This window comes from Lagenorhynchus albirostris, chromosome 2 (assembly GCF_949774975.1).
Source record: "Lagenorhynchus albirostris chromosome 2, mLagAlb1.1, whole genome shotgun sequence".
NCBI classification, from domain to species: Eukaryota; Metazoa; Chordata; class Mammalia; order Artiodactyla; family Delphinidae; genus Lagenorhynchus; species Lagenorhynchus albirostris.
In genome coordinates, this window is record NC_083096.1 from 163,403,128 (window position 1) to 163,425,765 (window position 22,638).

Genomic DNA, 22,638 nt, shown 5'->3' on the forward strand with positions numbered 1-22,638 from the left:
GTGGTTGTAGGGATTATATAAAGTTAATTATTTGGTATAAAGTGCTTAGCACAGTGCTTGGCACACAGTACATGGTCAATAAACCTGAGTTATTATTCTTACAGTACCGCTCTGATCATGGGTAAACACTTCTAATGACTCCCTGGTGCCCCTAGGGAAAAGGCCAAATTCCTCACCTTGCCATTCGTGGCCTTCAGCGCAGCCCCTGTCCGCGTTCAGCCTCGCTGTGTATCACCAGAATCCCACCCCCAGGCTCTTGGCCCCTCACCAAGAGGGGATCCTTCCTCATATCTAGGCCTAGCTGTCTGCCCTCTTCCCTCCATGCTGCCTCACTGACACTCCCCTCCACCATCCCCATCCCCCGTCTCTCAGGCCAACTCTGGCCTGCAGGAAGCCCTCCCGACAGCTGCCGCCCACCCTCTCCTCCCCTCGGCTGAGCTCCGTGGCACTGACTGCAGGAGGTGGGGGCACTCAGAACCCAGCCACACGAACCCCCATTTGTTCCCCGACAGGTCCTGCCCTGCCTGGACCGTGAGCCTGGGGCAGGCAGGGCCGGTCAGCAGAGGTGACGGGGCGAGGCACTCACGTCTATGTAGTTGGCATTAATGTAGTCGGCATCAGGGTCTCCCAGCATCGGGTGCAGTTTCACTCGGTGCCGATCATCTGGAAACACAGAGCAGGTGGCCATGGGGTGGGCAGGGGCTGAAGTGGGGAGCCCAGAGCTGAGGCAGTGGGGGAAGCTTCCTGGAGGCCAGAGGTGGGGCACAGGCAGGTCAGCCAGGGAACCTAGAGGCTCAGGACCAACGAGCAGGCCCTTGGTACTGCTGGAGGCAGGGCAGGCCAGTGGTTAGTGTCTGCACTGCAGCATCAAGAAGGCCTGAGGTCCTGTGCTGCTCACACAAGTATATGAGCTGTGTGACCTTGGGCAGGGGGCTTAACCTCCCAAGCCTCGGTTTCCTTATCTGTAACGTGGGGGTTCTACCACATCCACTTCACAGGGTTACTGAAAGGACAAAGTGAGGTAACAAGTGTGACGCTCAGCACACAGCTTGGCATGAGACAGGCCCTCACTAAACGGCTCACGCTTCTGTTCTGCTGCTTCCTGTTCCATCCCACCCACGGCCCCAGACCCCACGCCCTCCCCCAGGACTCACAGGCAGGCATGGGCTCCTGCCGGCCACCCTTGACCTTGTCTTTCTTCTTTGTAGCATCCCAGCCTTCAAAAAAGCTCTGCCAGAAGGGAAAGTGGTAGTTAGTGAGGGAGGGAAGCCCCTCTCTCATAAGAGCCCTATCCCCTCAAGAGGATGGGAGTGGGACCACGACAAGGGCCAGGTTCAGGGTTAAACTTGGGGCCTGAAATAAAGTCACTGTAAATTCCTTTGTAAGTGAGGGACTAAGTTCAATACCAAGCTGTGTAGGGGGAAGAGAGAAAAGAGGGGAAAAGAGGGTTAGAGTTCAGAGACATTTTAGAATGAGGGTCAGGTGTAGGGCAAATCCAGGTTTGAGCTGGGAAGAAGGTAAAGGTGAGGGTCAAATGAAGTCCAGATGGAGGTAGGATGGGATTCAAGTCAGAGTCCAAATGGAGCTTAGGATGAGAGTCAGGGTCAAAGTCAGACTGGGATTTAGGTTGGAGGTCAGGGTCAGTGTTGGTGGTCAGGTTCATATCAGGAATAGAATAAGGATCCCGGCAGGGTCCAGATGGAGACTGAGATAAGATTCAAGATCAGTTTTCAAGTCAGGGTTAGGATGAGAGTTAGAAACCAGGTCAGTCTGAGGTTAGGATCAAGGTCAAGGTCAAAACATTAGGTTGAATTTGGGGACTGTCAGAGCATGGGTCCATCCAGGGCTGGGCTGAGGGCTGCCAGGGTCCACAGGGAGGAGCAACCAGGCAAGGCCCTGGCGAGGGGTCCTGGCTGGACTGGGGCCGTGCACCTCATACTCCTGCTTGAAGCCATAGCCCTCGGCCGTCTTCATCTGGTTGATGTGCTGCAAGAGGTCGGCCACACGCACCGCGGGATGCAGCTGCCCCGTGTGGTACGGGGAGCCCTTCCGGCCACACGGACGCCGCGGTGAGCCCCCCAGGAGGCTGCTGGCCTCAGTGACCCCACCACTGCGCTGGTCTCCTGTAGTCAGAGAAAGGGAAAGGGGTTTCTGATACACACGGGCCCCAGCCTGGGGAACCCCAGATGGACTCAGGGGGCCGAGGGAGGGAAGGGAGCACGGCCAGCGTGGAGGACGCCTGCGCTGTTTGCTGGAGCCAAGCAGCTGGCTGGGCCCACCCTGGGTGGCCCCTTCCCTGCTGCATCTCGGTTTTCCCATCTGTAAACTGAGGGGATTGTTTCATATGAACTCGCAGGGCCCTTCTGGTTCGGCCCTGCCTGCTGTGATCCCGTGGTCCCCTCACCCTCCTGGGCTCCCCTGCAGGGCCCACCCCTCTGTGACTTCACGTGCTGCCTGCAGGGGGAAGTGCTCAGCAGAGCCCATGACATCCCTCCTTCCTTCCCCTCTTCCAGGGAACAATCTGGAACATTGACAACTCCCAGCAATTACCCCCATTCAAAGACAAGCAAGTCCCGAAATTAGCTGCTGCCGCCACCCCTTCTGCAGATTAACGGGAAGCACCTGAATAGAGGCGTTTCTCCTTCGTAAGCATTTCCATTGTCAGCCTGTGCGTAGGCTCAGCCCGTGGGGAAGAGGCGGAGAGGTTCACAGTGCTCCACGTGCCCCAGGAAACTATCCTCTCCCTCCAGACCACCCACTTCCTGGCTCTCCTGGTCAGCATCCCCAAGGACATCCCACCCTGGTCCTTAGATCAGGTCCTGGGATTGAGAAAACAGTCCTGCCCAGCCACATCCACCTTCCAACACTCACTCCCACACACTCATTCCCTTCTCCTGGCCTGGGAGAGGTGCAGGGGCTCATTCTCCGCGTGTCTCACCGCTGATCTCTGCCCAGCGGGGCCTAGATGCCAGCCCCGTCCCTGCCCTGTGCCTTCACACATGCTTTTCCTCTGCTTCAAACACTCCCCCCTTTATGCCTGGTGAACTCATACTCATCCTTCAGGTCTCAGCTAAAATGACCCTCCTTGGGGAGCCTTCTCTGGCTGGTGCCTGGCCTCTAATTCCTAGTCATGACTAACAGACAGAATGAATGCAGCACCGTGACGGACACCACCACCCCCCTCCTCTGTGCAGCTCCACTTCCCCGAAGTCCAATCTCTGCCTCTTCAAATCAGGGAGACTGCAGGCCCAGCTTGGGTTCCCCTTCCCGTGCTGAGGTTTGAAAACTACCTCCAAGTAGAAAGGTGATGCCAGGCAAGGCTCACCTCATGTGTTTCTCTTCTCTCGGGAATCACAGTCATGAGATGCCTGGTACCCGATGTCTGAAAACAACTGTTTCACGTATTTTATCCAGATTTCTAGCTGCTTACAGCTGGAGGGCAAGTCATGTTCCAGTTACACATTCGTGGTCCAATGCCCCAAACCCTTAGTTTTTCAGATAGGGAAACTGAGATCCAAAGAGGAGAGATTTGCCTAATGTAGTGGTTGTCCAGGTGTGTTCCAGAAAATACTGGTTGTACCAGATGACTCAACGGTATTCCATTAAAAAGAAGAGAAGGAGGATGAGGAGGGGTTCCACGTTTTAAAGGAGTCTGTGAAATTGTTTTAAACAAAAATAAGTAGGTGTTTTTTTCCCTGTTAAACCTCTCAGGGCTTCCAACAAGTTAGTGTGTATTTTAAATCTCCAAGAGATGGAGGAAAACAGCAATGTTTCACCTCCCTCTTTCACCACGGAAAGCTTGTTTCATGAAACATCCTCAGGGGAACACAGTGTAATATGGTGATTAAGAGACACGCTCTGAAGTCAGACAGGCCTCAGATCAAATCCCAACTCTGCATGTGACCTTGGGGACGTTAATTACTCTCCAGAAATTTCCCTTTTCATATGACAAATGAAGATTAAAACTGTTACTCTCCAAGATGATGATGTAAATATTCAATAAGATAATGTGTATGAAGCGCCCAGCCCAGTGCCTGGCACATGGGCACCTGCAGATGGCGCTGTTGACATGATCAGGAGCTTTCAGGAAAGGCAGGAACCTCTGGAGTCCCAGAAAGCCAGGGCAGCTGTTTGACAAGAGGTGGCCTTTCTGTCTTGGTCCTTCTCCACCGCAGGATCTTGGTCCAGGACCTGACAATCCTAAAGACCATCTACCACAAGCACACAAGACAAGCACAAAGGTTTCAAGAAAAGAAGATTTCTGCTGGCTCAAAGAACTCAGAGATGAAGGGGTCCTAAGTGTTCTTCGTGGAAACCATGCCAACGGCTCCATAGAGAGCTCTCTGGCTGCAGAATCCAACAGCTCATCCCAGAGATCTTGAAGGGTTGGAAGCCCTGATACAGCCTCACAAGTAGGCATGGAACCATCTTGCGATGGGTGAAGAAAAGCAAAAAATCCCACTTGCTTGGGGTCCAGACAGGAAGCCAGAAGCAAAGCTGGGCGGCTTCCAGCTGAGCCCAAGAGCAACACAAGATGTTCTACAAATAAGAGCACCAGAAGACAAAGGACGATGAACAATGATGCTGCCAAGAAGACCCTCCATTTCCTAGGGCCCAGAGAAGACAGGTCCTTGCTCTTCTCACCCATGAATTACCATGGGATTTCACTCACACTCACACACACACACACACACACACACACACACTCCGCCCCCCCCACCCCGCCTCTCCCATACACACACATACCCCGAGAACCAGCTTGCCCACAGCTGGAAGCCCCTGAAAGGGAGGAAGAGAGGAAGGAAGGTAAGAGCCAGCCATCAGCTTCAAGGTCACCACTCAGGGGCTCTCCCAGGCTCTCTCCAGCTCCATTATGATTGTCGGACAATTTGGGGGAGTAACCACTGGACAGTTGATGTTTTGCGGCGAGGGCTGAGGCCCAGAGGAAAGAACACTGGGTGTGCAGTCGGAGAAGCCTGAATTTGAATTCTGACTCAAGCCGCTTGACCTCTCTGGACCTCAGTTTCCTCATTTGAAAATGGAGATCCTCAGACTTTCCTCAAAGATGGGCACTTTCCCCGATTCCCATCCACCCTCAGATGAAGACAGGCCACCGGTTATACAATCTAGCAGCATATTATATTTTTCCTTCACTATCTGCAATTAGCAAATAACTTTAAAGAAACACAGTCTGTAATAATAGCTAACAATATCTAACATACCGAGTGCTTTCATATGCCTAGCATGATTCTTAAGTCATTCAATCCTTAGAATATCCCTATGAAGTAGGTGCTATTGTTATCCCCCCTATTAAACAAGGAAACTGAGGCCCAGAAGGGTTAAGTTACCTGCTCCTTAAGTGGAAGCATCAGGATTCAAACCCAGGCCCAAATGACTCTGGGATCCTGTTGTCTTTCTCTGTTTTCCTCTCCCTGATAAAGGGGCATTTGTGGTGTCAAATAAGGGGCACTTATTTGACGAATCATTTGGCCGGAACCCACTGGTTCCCACACAGGTCAAGAGCTCCGGATGGACAGGACCCAGAGGGTTTGAGGGTTTTCATAGGCAAGATCAGAGTCGAAGGGGGCACGTTCCAACATCTTGGGAACATCCCAGCTCAACATTTACTCAGCATGGGAAGCCCCTATTTAAAACTTCCATATTGAGGATACATCAAAATCAACATGGCTTTCTGTTCTAAACCACAAAACTCTGGCCTCCACTGTTTGGAAAGAAAAGAAGGAAGTGGCGGCTAGACCAGCATGGGGCATAAAGAAAGAGAGAGAAGCCTTGAGACTGGGCTCCAGTCTCCTGAATACACCTTGAGCTTCCCAGCCGTCACACCTTCCCTGTGTCCTGCATCCTGCCTTCAGGGGCCCCGCCCTCCTCACCATCAGTCAAATCTCACCCATCTCAGCCGAAACCCTGACCTCCCCTGCCCAAAGGTGTATCTTCTCAAGACTATGGCAGCACTCACTGTCCCCACTACCCCCTGGCAATTAGCCTAGTGTGGACTTCCCTGGGTCAATCTCATCTCCCCAACTAGTCAGTGAGTTCCTTGGGAGCAGAACCCGTGTTTCCTGGCTCACTGCATCTCTCCGTAAGACTCAGCAGCAAGGCATGTGCCCGCACCACCTTCACCTCCCACTCCCCCCAGCACCCACTTGAGTTTTCAGCCCAAGCACACCTCTCCATGTCATCCTCTGTGCCCGCCTCCATGCATTCACACATGCTGTTCTTCATGCACAGTTGCCTTTTCCTTCCCATCTCTGCCGGTCCAAATCCCACCCGGTCCTCTAGTCCCAGCATGATACAGCAGAAACAGCAATTTGCAATTCAGAAAGACCTGAATTTAAATCCTGACTCTGCCACCTTCTGCTTGATCTGGACAAGTGATTCTCCTCTCTGGGTCTCTGTTTCCTCATTTGTAAGATGAAGGGTTGATAACAGCTACTACTGTGTGTGTAAATTTAATGAGGGAGGTCACAAAGAGAACGTGATGCATAAATGCATGTCAATGAATTTGAAAACATAAATGAAATGGACACATTCCTAGACAACTATAACTTACTAAAAGTGTCTTGAAAAAAACAGAAAGCTTGAATAGTCCTTTACCCCTTTAAATAGATTGAATTAAAAGTTTAAAATGTTTCCATAAAGAAAACAACAAAAAAAAAGATTAATTCACAGGTGAATTCCACCAAACTTTCAAGGAGTCAATTACTCCAATCTCCCATGATAAGGAAAAAAGAGAAGAGCCCTCAATGCTTTTTTTTTTTTTCTCGGTACGCGGGCCTCCCACCGTTGCGGCCTCTCCCACTGCGGAGCACAGGCTCCGGACGCGCAGGCCCCAGATGAGCAGGCCCAGCAGCCACGACCCACGGGCCCAGCCACCCCGCGGCATGTGGGATCCTCCCTGACCGGGGCACGAACCCACGTCCCCTGCATCAGCAGGCAGACTCCCAACCACTGCACCACCAGGGAAGCCCTCAATGCATTTTATAAGACAAACAGAATCTTGATACCAGAAACCAGACAAAGACAGTATAAAAAAAGAAAAATTATAGGCCAATCCCATTCAGAAATACAACTTTAGAATCTTGAACAGTATTATAATTATACTGAATCCAATAATTCATTAAAAAAAATTATGCATGATGACCAAGTTGAATTTACCCCAGGAATTGAAGGTTATTTTAACATTAGAAAATCTAAAAATGTCACTCACCTCACTAACAAACTAAAGGAAAAAAATATGGCATCATAGTAAATCCAGAAAAAAAAGCATTTGCTAAGTTTAATGCCCATTTAAAATAAAATCTCTTAGCGAACTAAAAACTGAAAGAAATTTTGTTAATCTGATAAGGCATTTCCTCCAAAAACCTATGGCAAACTTCATTCTCGCTGTTTTAATGTTAGAAGCATTTCTTTTAAAACCAGGAAAACAAGACAATGATTTCTGCTATAACCACTTCCGTTTGAGGTTCCAGCCAGTGCCATGCAGAAAGATAAGGAAAAAAAGGATAAGAAACGAGAAATAAGAAACAGAACTGTCAATATTCACACATCCTTTGTACTCAGGAAATCTGAATGATTCTACAGACAAATTAGAATTAATCAGAAAGTTTAGACCCTGAATAGCCAAGGAAATTTGAGAAAGAAGAACAAAGCTGGAGGTATCAAGCACCCTGACTTCAAACTATACTACAAAGCTACAGTAATCAAAACAGTATGGTACTGGCACAAAAGCAGACATATAGCTCAATGGAACAGAATAGAGAGTCCAGAAATAAACCTACATACCTATAGTTTATTAATCTATGACAAAGAGGCAAGAATATACAATGGGGAAAAGACAGTCTCTTCAACAAGTGGTACTGGGAAAACTGGACAACTACAAGTAAAATAATGAAACTAGACCATTTTCTCATACCATATTTAAAAATAAACTCAAAATGCCTTAAAGACTTAGGCATTTTTCCAAAGAAGACATGCAGATGGCCAACAGGCACATGAAAAGATGTTCAACATCACTAATCATCAGGGAAATACAAATCAAAACCACAGTGAGATATCATCTCACACCCATCAGGATAGCCATCCTCAAAAAGGCAAGAAATAACAAATGTTGGTGAGGATGTGGAGAAAAGGGAAGCCTCCTGCACTGTTGGTAGGAATGTAAATTGGTGTAGTCACTATAGAAAACAGTGCAGAGGTTCTGCAAAAACTTTAAAATAGAACTACCGTATGACCCAATAATTCCACTTCTGAATATTTACCCAAAGAAAATGAAAACACTAGTTCAAAAAGAGATATGCACCTCAATGTTCTTTGCAGCACTATTTATAATAGCCAAGATATGGAAGCAACCTAAGTGTCCAATGACAGATGAATAGGTAAAGAAGATATGGTGTGTATATATATATATATATATACACACATACACAGTGGAATATTACTCAGCCATAAAAAAAGAATGAAATCTTGCCATTTGTGACAACATGGATGGACCTGGAGGGTATTATGCTTAGTGAAATAAATCAGACAGAGAAAGACAAATATTGTATGTTTTCACTTATGTGTAGAATCTAAAAAGCCAAACAAATAGACAAATATAACAAAACAGAAACAGACTCACAGATATGGAGAACAAATTAGTGGCTGCCCGAGGGGAGACGGGTGGGAGGATGGGCAAAACAGATGAAGAGGATTAAGAGGTACAAGCTATCAGTGATAAAATAAAGTAGTCACAGGGATATAATATACAGCACAGGGAATATAGTCAATAATATTGTAATAACTTTGTATGGTGTATAATCTATAAAAATATCAAATCACTATATTATATACCTGAAACTACACCAACTATACTTCAATAAAAAAAAGAGTTTATCAAGGTGTATGTTTATAAGATCAACATCTATACATATAAAAATCAACTGCATTTCTCTATATGACCAATACTTAGAAATATGATATTCTAAAAATGTATCAATACCATTTATGCTGGGAAAACTGGACATCCATATGCAAAAGAATGAAGTTGGACCCTTATCTAACACCATACACAAAACTTAACTCAAAAAAGACTAAAGACCTAAAAGTAAGACCCAAAACTATAAAACTCTTAGAAGAAAACATAGGGCAAACGTTTCATGACATCAGATTTGGCAAGGATTTCTGGGCTATGACACCAAAGGCATAAGCAACAGAAGAGGAAAAAAGACAAAATGGACTACAAAAAAACGTAAACATTTGTTCATCAAAAGACACTATCTGCAGAGTAAAAAGGCAACCCACACTATGAGATAAAGTATTTGTAAATTGTTCATCTGATAAGGATTAATATCCAGAATATATACAGAACTCCTAAAACTCAACAACAAAAGGACAAACAACCCAATTCAAAAATTCTCCAGATAAAATACACAAATGGCCAATAAACACATGAAAAGATGCGCAACATCACATCATTCAGCATTAGGGAAATGCAAATCAGAACTATGAGATACCATCTCACATCCATTACGATGGCTGCTATAAAAAAAACTGTCTTGAACAGAAAACAAGTGCTGGCAAGGATGTGGGGAAACCTGGAACCCTTGTACACTATTGGTGGGAATGTAAAATGGTGCATCCACTGTGGAAAGCAGTATGGCAGTTCCTCGAAAAATTAAAAATAGAACTACTATATGATCCAGCAATTCCATTTCTGGGTATATACCCAAAAGTATTGAAAGCAGGGCCCCAAAGAGATATTTGTATACACCCATATTCATAGTAGCATTATTCACAAGAGCTAAAACATGGAAGCAACCCAAGTGTCCATCAACAGACAAACGGATAAGAAAAGTATGTGTATACATACAATGAAATATTATTCAGCCTTAAAAAGAAAGGCAACTCTGGGAATTCCCCGGCGGTCCAGTGGTTAGGACTCTGTGCTTCCACTGCAGGGGGTACGGATTCGATCCCTGGTTGGGGGACTAAAGATCCCACATGCTGTGCGGCGTGGCCCCAAAATTTTTTTTAATAAATAAATAAAATATTTTGTAAAAAGCAATTTTAAAAAACACTTAAGAAAACAAAGTCAATTCTGAAAGATGCTACAACATGGATGAACCTTGAGTACATTATGCTAATGGAAATAAGCCAGTCCCTAAAGACAAGTACCGTATGATTCCACTTAATATGAGATAGAGTAATCAAAGTCATAGAGACAGAAAGTAGAATGGCGGTTGCCAGGGGCTGAGAAGGTAGGGAAAGGGGCGTTTAATGGATACAGAGTTTCAGTTTTACAAAATGAAAACTGATCCAAAGAGTCAAAGCAAATTCATCCAACAAGGTTTTCCAAGGAACTTGCAAAGATGATTCTAAAATCTGTAAGAAAGAGAATGAGCGCAAATAGAGCCAAGACACCCTTGATGAAGAACTAAGTCGGGAGGGCTTGACGTGTCAAAAATCAAGACCTAGATAGCTAGTTTGCTATTGGTACAGGAATCACCAAACGGGCCGATGAAAGAGAATAGGGAGCCAAAACACAATCCGTATATGTATGGGAATGTGACATATGATAAGGGTGGCACTGCAAATCAGTGGTGAAAATATGAACCATAATACCCCATTCTGGGACAGTTGGTTTTCCCTATAGAAAAAATAAAATCCTTAATTCATATCACATACAAAAATCAACTACAGATGGATAAAGATTTAAATGTGAAATGCAAAATATTAAAAGTTTTAGAAAAAAGTAAAAAATATCTTACGACCTTACATAAGGAAGAATTCTTTAAGCAAGCACAAAAAATAGAAATCAAAAAGGAAAAGATTGATGAACTTGACTGAATTGAAATAAAAATCTGTTCATCCAAAGATACTATAAATAACCTGCAAAGATGAGCCACAAATTGGGAGAAGATATTTGCAATTCATAAGGGACAAATGAGTCTCATCCCAAATATATAAAGAACTCCTAAAAACCACTAAGATAGCAACAGAAAACCGAACAGAAAATTAGGTAAAAGACATGAACAGGCATTTTATGGAAGAAGAAACCTGAATGGCCAATGATGATTTGCAAATATATTCAACCTCGCTAGTAATCAGAGAAATGTAAATTAAGACTATAGAGAATTACCATCTTATACAAACTAGTTTGACAAAAGTGAAGAAGCCTGGCAAATTTTGATCTTGATGTGGAGCAATGGAAACTTACACCCTGCTGCTAGGAGTGAACACAGGCAAAGACACTTTGGAAAACAATTTGACGCTGTTTTATAAAGCAGCACAAGTACATACTTTATAATCCAGCAGTTCTACTTCCAGAATCTGCTGTGCAGGTGCATCTGGAGATCCATTTAAGAATGTTCACAGCAGCCTCGTCTGTAATAACAAGAAAACTAGGAACAAATCAAATGCCTATGGATGCCAGAATGAAGAAATAAATTGTGATATATTCATACAGTGGAAAGCTATACATCAGAGAAAATAAATGAACTACAGCAAAACTTCCACCTGGGTAAATACTGGAAACATGGTGTTGTGTTGAAAAATAGAGAGCAATTTCATTTCTATCAAGCTCGAAAACGAGCAAAATTATATAATGCACTGTTTGGGGACACATGCACATATGGTAAAATTACTCCCAAAAAGGCAAGAAAGTTATAAACATAAATTTCAGGGGAATATTTACACGTAAGAGGGAGGTAGGGGATATGGAAGGGGCACCCAGATGACGTTCAAATTCACCAGCGGGGTTCACCGGTGTTTGGTGTATTATTATGACTTTATGATTTTCATAACTGTTATTTTTTGTCCAAATCAGCACTAAGTAGAATAAAAAGACACGTGATGAAGCAATTTATGACGAGTTCCTAGCATATACAGCTGACTCACTATACTCTCCCTGCAGGCCAGGTACAGCACTAAATGATGTGCACACATTCTCTTATTTAGTCTTCCAGCAGCCCTACCAGCAGAGATTATCTTTACCCTCATTTTATACATGAGGAAGCAGACATCCAGAGAGATTAAGCCACTTGCCCCAGGTCATGCACCTAAGGGGATCTGAGATGCAAAGTGAGGTCTGACTCCCAAGCACTTCCTCTCACACAGCAGGAAAGAGACTCTTCTGATCCCACAGCAGCGCTCCCTCCTCTGAGTCCCCAGAACTCTTCCCACGATTAACTTGTGAACTCGCACTCCTCTTGGATGAATCTGTGTCTAAGTCCTCAACTTTCCTAAAGCTCCTCCAGTACAAAGATAATACCTGTGCCTTCTCTGTGTTCCCAGGGCCGGTGCTGGTACCCAGCAGGATGCTTAGTACTGTTGGTTCGGGGTGTTACAGAATCATCTGATGTGGGGCTCTGGGCTGTTGGCTCAGAAGTCTGGGGGAGGAGTGCCTGGGGGCCACGAGGAAGGGCCGGGCACTCACCCCGGGGGCTGTAGCCATGGCCGTCCATGAAGGAGAGGCCCAGCCGCTCATCCTCCTGCAAGGTGCTCTGGTCCGTGAAGCTCCGGTCCACGGCACTCATCATGTGGGTCTTCTCCTGGCGGTAGTTGACCGTGGCCTTGGTCATGTTCACTGGCTTCCTGCAGAGGAAGGTTGATGGGAGACATGGGTGCTCAGCTGGGCAGGACAGCAGCCAGAGGTGGATGGGGAAGTCTGGCAGTCAGGGGGCCTTGAGGCCAGGAGCCAGTCTAGAAGCATCTCTGGATGCTGAGGGGGCTCTGCCTCCATCCTTTGCTTACCAGACCCGGTGAGCTGCTGCCTCCCCCAAGAGGGGCTGGGCAGGGTCCCTGTCCTGGGGACCTCTGCTGACAGCAAGGGATGGAACACCAGTGGCCTCAGGCTGGGACCCGCCTCCTAACTCTCACTGGCCCCGAGGGCTCGGGAAAGGGGAGGAAAGTCACTCCAGGTGACTATTCTGGTGGCCCGGCAGACGGTCACTGCACCCCAAACAAGGCAGACGCCTGCCCCAGCTCCAGCCCCAGCAAGGCCCGTAGGTAACCTTCCTTCCTCCGTCCTCACCACACAGCTGCCCTGGGAACTCTTCCTCCTGCAGTGGGGTTGGACTACACTGCTTCATGGCAGAGTCTGGCTAGTACTCGGTCGGTCTCATAAGTTTTCACTGGGCGCAGAATGACTCCAACCATGACTTCTTCTTACCCCCCAGAACCCCCAGGATGGTTGCACCACAGGCCACACCAGACTTGTAAAGAAATCCACGCAGGGTCCCTATTCCCATCACTGCCCACCAGTCCATCCAGCCACCGGAAGCAGCAGAGAGAGAAGGCGAGAGGCCCCGGCCCCTCCCGAGAGGGCAGAGCTTCTGGAGAGCCCCTGGGCACGGGCCACACAGCCCAGGCCTGCAGCCCAGCTTTACAGATGAGGATGGCCGTTTGTGACCCCAGGGAACTCGGAGGAAAGTGGGAGGGAGGACGGGGTGGGGAGGCAAGGGCCACAGCTCCAAGACCGAGGGGCTGCGCAGCAGGCAAAGGGAAAGGACTTGGGACCTGCGCTGAGACTGGAGAAGAGCCAGGGCCCAATCACAGGGAAGGCTCGGGACGAGAGAGCCGTTCACCTCTAGGCCCTACAGCGTGCAGGGTGTGGGGCAGACCTGAGAGAGGACTTCCGGGTCACGCGGGCTCAGGGACACTGGTCATCCATGGAGATGAAGAGGCCAGTGCAGGGATTCCCCCAGACAAACAGGCAAACTCCACTCAGCCCCTCCTGGCTCAAGAGCCGCCTGGGGCCCAAGGGGGACAGGATGACCTCTGGGTGCCCCTCCTGCCAGGACCTCGACGTCCTTCCTGTGCTAAGATGGCTCTGTGTCCACGCTGGGGACCAGTGCTGCCGTGCACTGCGGTGGGTGCGGCCTTCCCAGTCTGGACAAGAGATGGCTCAGCAGGCCCAGGCCTCCAGCTCCCAGCCCCACCCGCGGGCTCTGGGCATCACCCTCACTGTGGCCCAGGGCAGAGCCAAAGACCCCTTTGGGGGCAGGTGAGAAGAAGCCTCTGTGGCTGTGACCTTGACCATCAACATAAGAGAGAAGGTGGAGGAGGAAGGGAGGTGAGGAGGGAGAAGAGGCAAGAGGACTGACAGAGGAGGAGGAGAGTAAAGGGACAATGACAAGGGGAGAGAGAGAGGGAAGGAGACGGAGGGAGGGACAGGTCAGACACCAGCAACCACAGGGAAGACAGAGGACAGCCCGTCAAGCTGGCTGAACAATGGTGCCCAAGGAGGGCCTGTCACCATGGATACCGGCCTAGAAGGTCTGCAGGGGTGTACCCCAGGGCTCTGGTCCCACCCAGACCTCCTGGTCCACTTGGAAGAAGAACCTGAAACACCAACCAACCAGCTCCACAGACACAGCCAGGAGGGACACCTCGCACTGAGGCCTCCAGCCCATCTCAGGGTGAGATCAAGCAGATGCCACGTAACATGGACACTTGGAAAAGTTCTGCATTAGGTTCAAAATTAGCTGCAAAGTAGAGAGGGAGGGCGAGCTGCCTTGTCAGCAGCTCCTGGAAAAGCCGAGCTGGAGGCTCCACGTGAGTTGATGGGGGTGTGGTTGCTGGAAAAGCCAGTGTGATGGTGGGTGACTTCGATGCAAGAAGAGGGTCCAGGGAGGAGGTGAGAGACCACCATCCTCTGGGCTGGCCCTGGGCCACCTGAGCCTGCTGTGCAAGGCAGGGACAAGCACAGGTAAGGGGAATGTTCTGGAAGGCTTGCAGGGTCAGCGATCACAGAGGCAGGAAACAGAGCAGCATGGACAGACCGTGGAGTCCGACGGGGCCTGGGTTGTAACCCCAGCTCTGCCTGTCCTGTGGCCTCTGAGGAGTCCCTTAACCTCCCTGAGCCTCAGTTTCCTCATCAGTAAAATGGGGTGATCACAGTGCCTCTTCTCAGGGTTGTTGTGCGAATTCTGTGTGAAGAACTGAGCCCAGGGGAGGTGCCCAGGAAATGGTGGGTCTGAGGAGCTGGGGTCACCAGCTGGAGAAGGGCTGGTGGCACCCTGGGAGCGGCGTGCACCGTGTGGAGAGCTGCCATCTGTCTGCCCCACACACATGCACAGAGCTGTGGATCCAGAGTGGGACCCGGGTGAGGACCTTCCTGGACGCGGACTGCGGTCTGACGTCAGGAGGTCCCACCCAGCAGGAGTGGCTCAAGACACAAGGGGCTGCCTCGGGGGCGAGAGGACACAGAGGCTCAGGGAGGTCGAGTGACTTGCCTGGGGTGGCTCAGCAGAGCCAGGTCTGAACCTGAGACTCTGACCACAAAGCCAGCTCTCCTGACCTCCACGCAGGAGGACAACAGGGAGAGGAGAGACAGAGCAGAGGAGGGAAGCTCAGAGACAGGGTGGCCGTGGAGGAGGGGCTGATGCCAGGCCAGGCCGGGGTGGGGGCAGGGGCTCCCCAGGAGGGGCGGGGCTCTGAGGCAGGTGCGCTACTTACGGGTAGTAGGAGTAGGCATAGTGGTCTCTCCTGGCAGCGTGCAAAGAGAACAGCACAGGTGGGCCACGGTCCTTCCCCAGGCCGGGCCCAGGGCAGCACCCCCAGCAGGGAGGGGCCTGGTGCTTTCCGTGCCGGGGACGGGGTTGGCCGGGAACCGACAGGTCAGAAGGGCCTTCCTTGACCCAAGGGCTGGCCGGGCTCAGTCTCTGAGGACCAGGACCCAAGGTCCCTTCTAGAACCTTCCCCAAGCCCACTGCTGGAGTGAGAAGGAGGTGGGGAAAGGGCCTGGAGGGAAGCAGAGCTTTCACACACAGTCATACACACATGCGTTCACAAAGAGAAACGCACTGCACGCTCACATATGCAGACACACTCATCTGGATACACACGCTCATACATAGAAACACAATGACACACTCATGCACTTACAAACACAGATATTTACACACATGCAGACACTCGTACACATGTATTCAAACACACACACTGACACACACAGGTACATACACAAACACACGCTCACACACAGACGCCTGCGCTCACACACACGGACACCCCCACTCACACACTCAAGGTAACTGCCGCACTCTCCCCTGCAGACAGTCCCCACTGTGGTCCCCGTGCCGCCCACCCCTGCAGGTCCCTCTGCCCCTGACGGGACAGCCCTCTGCACGCACCTGTGCCTGGGAGGGAACAAGTGGCCAGGGCAGGGGACACTGCGGCCTCGTCACCCACCCAGACTGACCCTGGGTGTGGGGTCCATGAAAGGAGCCGGGTCACCCCCTCACGGGCACCCAGAGCACAGGGGGCTCAAGAGCCCTGACCTGACCGCCAGGTACCAGCAGCGAGGAGTGGGGGCAGGTCTGATTCCCAGCTCCCAGGTGGGGAAGCCAGTCCTGGAGAGTCACGGTCTGCCTGGGGCTCTTGGGGGTCAGCGAGAGTCCAGAGCAGGCCCAGGACCCTGCCCCCAGAGCCAGCTCCCCCTGCGGCCCCGTCCAGGCCCCCTCCAGGGTCCTCCACTCACCCGCCCCACGTCACCCATCATGGGGGAGGGAAGGGAAGGAGAGCGGAGGGGAAGACTGAGGCCCAGCCAGGGCAGGAGATTGGCTCGAGGTCACACAGCATGTCACCCACCCCAGGGACAGAGGAGGGGTCCAGGGCCCTGAGCTGTTCACAGAGGCCCTGAGGGGAGGGGGGAGGGGCTGAAGGAGTGGTGTTCTTCTGGTATCAGCTGAAATATCATGACTTTAAAAGAGCCTTCCCTAAGGAGTCCCCCACAGTCACCAACTACATTACATCCCCCTTTACCCTCTCTCTGCCCCCCACCCCGACACCCTGGTCTTTTCACAATTTGTAATTACGCATTTGTGCTTTTTCTAGTTTAATGCCAGGCCCCCTGCTTATAATCACAAAGCACAGGAGGACAGCATCTTGGTCGCGTTTGCCACCACTGGATCCCCAGGGCCCAGGACAGTGCCCAGCACATTATATTCCCGAGATATTTTATTGAATTGAGTAATCAGTAAATGAGGAAAAATAAATAAAAGAACTCCACCTTTATGAGCTTCCATTTCCTCCTCTAAACAAGTGAGGTTAATAATAATCTCCCCACGGCAGCACGCGCTCAGCCCTTCCCTGCCCCCTCCTCCTGCTGGGTTGGCGGGGGCGGTTCAGGAGGACCCAAGTCCCCTGGGCCAGACCCTGGGGACACACAGCAACAAGACAGAACTTCCTCCACCCCCATGCAAGCTCTCAGTCCAGCAGGGAAGAGAAATACTGAGCAAAGCGCTGCAAGCCGTGAATGAAGTGCCGGGGGTTGCGGGGGGCGGGGCGGGGAGGGCTGCAAAGGGATGCGGGGAGGGTCTCTGGAAGCGGAACCAAGGGATCCAACCGGCCAGGGGCACCCCCAAGTTCCCCAGGGCAGGTGCATCCAGCCTCACTGTCCGCAGGGCGGACCAGGGTACACGGGGGCTAATTGGGAGCTGCCCTCCCTCCGCAACCTCCTAATCTGTCCATTACATCTGAACACCCCCATCCCTGCCAGAGCTGCTCTGTCCCATGGCGCCCCACAATGCAGACTAGGGGAGCCCTCAGGAGCACAGTGGACCCTGAAGGTCGGGCAGGAGTCGGGGGATGCAGCGAGGTGCTACAGAATGGGACCGAATGGCTTTTAGAGGACCTAAGGAGGGGCAGGGGGTGGGGGGATGGGGTGGATCCTAGAGGCTTCCAGTAGCAGCTGCATAAAGTGGAGGGTTTCCTAGTGAGGCTCTGGCAGCATCTCTGACCCATCCTCTCCTGAGCCTGGCGCTCTCTCTGCAGGGGTGGGTAACATCCCCTACATTGCCAATCTTCCCTTGAGGGTAAACTTCTAGAGCCTCAAATACCACCTGCAACCCCCAAGATCTGACCCCTCCCTTACAGCCCTCCCTATCTGCACCACTACCCAGCCCCCAGGGCCTTGCCACTTACAGGAACCTACTGTGTGCCCGCTGCGGTGAGGCCCTTCACGTGCCCAGCCGTGAGGAGGATGGGCTTTGCAGTCAGGCCTGGGTTCAGTCAGGACCTGCCACTTAGCCAAGTGACATGGCCAAGTCGCTGAATGATAGCTTCCTGACCTGTCTAAGGGACTTAGAGCTGCTTCGTGGGCCAGGATCCAACAAGGAAAAGTTCTCTGATGTATTCTGAGTCCCAGAGGTGCTCAATAACTCCTGTTCTAATGGCTGATGTGTATAGAACTCCTGGCACAGAGTAATATTCATTAAATGATAGTTTAAAATATTTTGTCTCAGGAATCTGTACAGGGACTACGGGAAGGGAAAAATCAGAGCCCAGCATTCTGGACTGGACATCCCCACGCCACCCCATCGGTGGCATGCCCCAACCCCAGACTCTCTGGGAGAGTTTTTCTCCTATCATTGCCTGGCCTCAGGCAAGGGGGCCCTGGCCAGTTCTCCCTCATCTCCCTGGATCCCGCTTATCTGCTCCTGGCATCCCAGAGACCCAGAGCCAACACACCCATGTGTGCCCAGCCTGGCAGCAGCAAGGGCTACAAAAGGCAGAGCCCAGGCGGGGAGAAGGTGGAGCAGGCTCTGCCTCTGGCTCCCTGGGTGACCTTGGGCAGGTCCATGTCCCTTCTGGGCCTCAGCATCTCCATCCCTCAATTAGGGGCTTGAACCACAGTGTCCTGGGGCTGCCTGGCGGGGAATGCGGTGGGGTGGGGAGGGAGGGCAAAGGGGTCTCAGAAGCTCCCACCTGCTCCAACCCGAGGCTCAGCCTTCAGCTGCTCCATATACTGAGCTCCCAGGAGAGGTTTATTTGGTGTTTTGAAGATGGGTTCTGCTGCTTTTGAAAGACTGGAAAACCACTAGACTAGACGTCCTTGAGCTACATGGCAGCCCTCAGTTTCTGGGCTCTGAGCCTCTGTAATTCTAAATTCTGAGATTCTCAGAATCTCAAATCCTGGATTTCTAAAACTCCAAAATTGTAAATTCTGGATTCTAAGATATGATGGGATTCACTCTGCCCACTGCAAAATGCACTGGGAAAATGCATCCCTCACAAACACAAGGACTGGACCTTTGAGGCCCAGGAGATGGCACAGGCAGGAAGGAGGTCTCCTCTGAGTCATGGGCCCAGGAGGACTCCTCAAGGATCAACAGTAACAGAGTCCAGGGCAAGCAGAGCCCAAGAGAAGGTGGGGCCTGGGAAGCGCAGAGGGTCCTTGCTTTGAAGTGGAGTGAGCCCTGCCCCCACCTCAGGATCGACACCACAACCCCGTGCTTAGGGCAGACAAGAGAGCCGAAGACCTTCGAGGGGCTGAGGATTCCAAGTCAGGTTACCTCCACACCATCCCCATCGGAACAGCCCAGCAGGCACAGGAGGGCGGTGCCCACGCCCAGCACGGCTCCTTGGCAGCCGGCAGTGAGTGCCCTTGCCTGGACAGTGGCACCCGGCACCAGCTAGAACTGGGCTCCAGCCAAGCCACTCTAGGGCAACTCCATTTGCAGAGTCTCGGACTTCCCCCAACCCGGCTTGGGTCCATCCACAGGCCTGATGCCCAGGCTGGCAGCCCTCCACACACCCGCCAGGCGACTGCCTGACCAGCCCCCAGCCTCCTCTCTGCTCACCAGGCCTCTGACGGAGAGAAGCCTAGGGTGGGCCAGGGCACCGGCCTCACTCACCCCTTTCGGATGATAATAATAATGGCCCCCAGGAGGAGGATGAGGACGGCAAGTCCCCCTGCACAGATGCCCAGGATGAGCCCCATCTCCTCCGACCTCTGGGACACCTCCAGGGGCTGTTTGCTTTCCTTGCAGGCAGCTGGGAAGAACAAAGCAGAACAAAGGATCAGAGGGGAGATCAGGACCACCTTAAGCCCCAAGGAATAAACCCGGACCACCTTAAGCCCCAAGGAATAAACATCTGCCCCTCATCCTCAGCACATGTCCCACCTTTCAATCAAACCCATCTCCTCATCATCCCTCACACCTTCCGCATTCCCGTGGCAGAGGCTTTACGTGCCCTGTGCCCCTATCAGGGATATTAGCTCCCTTCACCTCTCTGCCTCCTCAAATCCTCCCCGTCCTTCAGTGGACGGGAGATGGAGGATGTGTGGGGCCTTCAGACCCCACCTTTTTGCCCTCCTGGGAGGCAATGGGGGGAGAGAACTATGTACCCAGGGCATGTTTAGGGCATCTCAGGATGGGGAACCAACCACATTCCCCATCTGGGAGCAGGGACAATCCCTACACCACAGGGTCCACGCTGTCCCCACTTCTCCCCACCATAGGAAAGGGGGAAGATACAGACCTCAGTGTCCAGTACCCACCACCCCCGTGGCCCGACCATAATGGCTCACCCTCCTCCAGGCCCCTGCCAAGGCCCCTTCTGTGACCATGGCAGGATGAGGGTTTGTCCCTACTGCCCAGTCTGGAAGAAGGAGACCTTGAGGTGGGGCACATAGGGAGCAAGAAAGGGAGATGTTTCCTGACCCCCAAGCCTGCCGGACCACCCTCCTCTGCTCCCACAGGCCTGGGAACCCAGGGTCCACCTCCCCAGAGCCCAGCAAGTAAGAAACCCGCTACTGAAGGACTGAACCCAGGGGGACTTACCTTTCCTGGCAATGCGGATGCAATTCAGCCGGGTCTCCTGGAGGCACAGATGGGGGTCTCAGCACCGCTGAAGTCAAGACCTGACCCTCCCCAGAGGGAATCTTAGACAGCGTGTCTTGGGCCTGGTCAGGGCTTTTCTGGCGTGGACCGTTACTAAAGACACCCGACCTGGCAAGAGGGTCTGGGGGGAATCAGGGAGGGAGGGGCCAAGAGGGAAGGAGCCTGCAATAGGGTAATGCCTTAGGAAAGGGGGATGAGACGGGTGGAAACAGAAAGAAACAGCAAGGGAAGAGGGCTGGTTGGGGGAGGCGCTCAGAAAGAGGGTGGGGCCTAGATCCAGGGGTCTCCTTAGGAGGGGGCGGCCTGGGAAAGAGCGACCCGAGGAGGGAGGAGCCTGGAGAAGGGCGGGGCTTCAGGGAGGAGGCGGGTCCCAGGCCTCCTCAAGCTCTGGTGAAAGTGGGAACCTGAGATGGACCCCCTCCGGAGAGAGAGGAGCCTGAGATAGAAGACCAGGAGCAGGGACCAGGCTGGGAGCTTGGATAGAAAAGAGTCTGGGGAAAAACGGTTCAAGAAGGGGGTACTGCTGGAGAGAAGCTGGCTGGGGTTAGGAGGGAGGGGCTCAGGTGAGTGGGCGGGGCTGGGAGTGGGAGGAGCTATCGGAGGGCAAGGCTCATCAGCGGGGGCGGGATCAGGACGGGGGTAGGGCCTGGTGGGGGGTGGGTCTCTGGCCTCTGTAGCAGCCTGCTCCAAGGTGTCACCAATCCTGCCCCCCAGCCGGCCCCGCCACCACCCCGGCCGGCCCCTCACCCCCTTCAGGTGGCTTGTTGCCTGGAAGTAGATGAGGTAGGCCTTCCTGGGCTCAAGCGGTGGGTTCCAGAAGCCACGATAGGTATGGTTGTCACCCACGGTGAAGGGCATGGCCTCAGGCAGACTGCTGGCCGCCAATTCGGCCCCGAAGTAGTGCACCAGGCCTCGGGCCAGCGCCGCATCGAAGGTCAGCGGCACTGGGAAGCAGTCCTGGCCGCCTGGCTCCCGCCGGAGTCTCCGCGGCCGCTCCTCCTCCACAATAACCTGGTACACACTGGCCATGGGGGGGGGGAAGCGCAGTGGTCACGGTTGCCAGAGAACAGGGAGAGCCATCTGGTGGCTAAGGGCCTGGGCTTTGGGGTCAGGCCCAGGAGAGGGCTCATCTCAGCTCTGCCTCTTACTAGCTGGGCAAGTCACTTAAGCTCCCTGGGCCTCAGTTTCCTCCTCTGTAAAATGGGAGTGATTACAGGACTGTTACATAAGGTAGAGGTGAGGAAGGAGGCAAGTTTAGCAAGCAGCCAGTGCCTGTCAGCTGTTATTACTGTAACTAAGGCTGAAAGAATGTGAGCCCTGCTTAAGGGAACCAAGCCCTAAAGCCCCACCCTGACTCCTCAATGAGTCCTCCAGGGCCTGGGAACCCCAAGCCTCAGGCTCCAACCAGGTTCCTGACAGGTCCCTCTAGGCCACAATAAATTCGAGTAAGACATGATGCATTCACTCATCCAGAAAGTGTTTACTAAGCTCAGACATGGGCCCTGTGCCGGGCACTTGGGGGATGTAGGCTTCCTGGAACTGCCCTCCAGTGGGGGAGCTGGTCACTTAGCAGGCAAACGAGGTCACACTAACCCTACATCTCGAGTACCCTCCCAACCCGGAGGCAGCCTCGAGACTGCAACTCTGAGCCTGCCATCTCCCGGTCCTGATGGCTGATTTGTGTTCCCTGGTCTGTATTCCCTCTGATTTGTGTCTCCTGATCCCGACTTGTGTGTTTCTATTTATTTTCATCACTTTACTGAATGGCCTTGCTGTGAACTCCTCCAAATCCTCTGTGGAACAGAGCCAAGAGTAAATAAATGAATGCTGACAAATTTAAATATTTCCAGTCCCAGCCTCGGTCACGTCTTGGCACGGGATACCCCATACTGACAGCCTGCACTCTGGCAAAGTAGAAATGCCTTTTCCTTGCTCTCCAGCTATTTCTTTTGAGCTTCCAAGTTGGGAGGGAATCACCCCCAGCACCCTGGGATTTGGGCCAGACAGGTTC

At 51.8% G+C, this 22,638-nt stretch overlaps 1 protein-coding gene across 2 annotated transcripts in view; it reads right to left on the reverse strand.

Moving 5' to 3' along the window:
• The window catches only part of PTPRU (protein tyrosine phosphatase receptor type U), an 83,473-nt gene that overhangs the window by 18,940 nt on the left and 41,895 nt on the right, over nt 1-22,638 (reverse strand). For both annotated transcript variants that reach the window (XM_060140802.1, XM_060140801.1), the window contains exons 12-18: nt 21,375-21,648; nt 20,568-20,604; nt 19,638-19,776; nt 12,434-12,591; nt 1,933-2,123; nt 1,155-1,230; nt 587-663 (exon numbers count right to left, since the gene is read on the reverse strand). In XM_060140802.1, the coding sequence (XP_059996785.1) occupies nt 587-663; nt 1,155-1,230; nt 1,933-2,123; nt 12,434-12,591; nt 19,638-19,776; nt 20,568-20,604; nt 21,375-21,648 (952 nt within the window). The remainder of the gene's footprint in view (nt 1-586; nt 664-1,154; nt 1,231-1,932; nt 2,124-12,433; nt 12,592-19,637; nt 19,777-20,567; nt 20,605-21,374; nt 21,649-22,638) is intronic.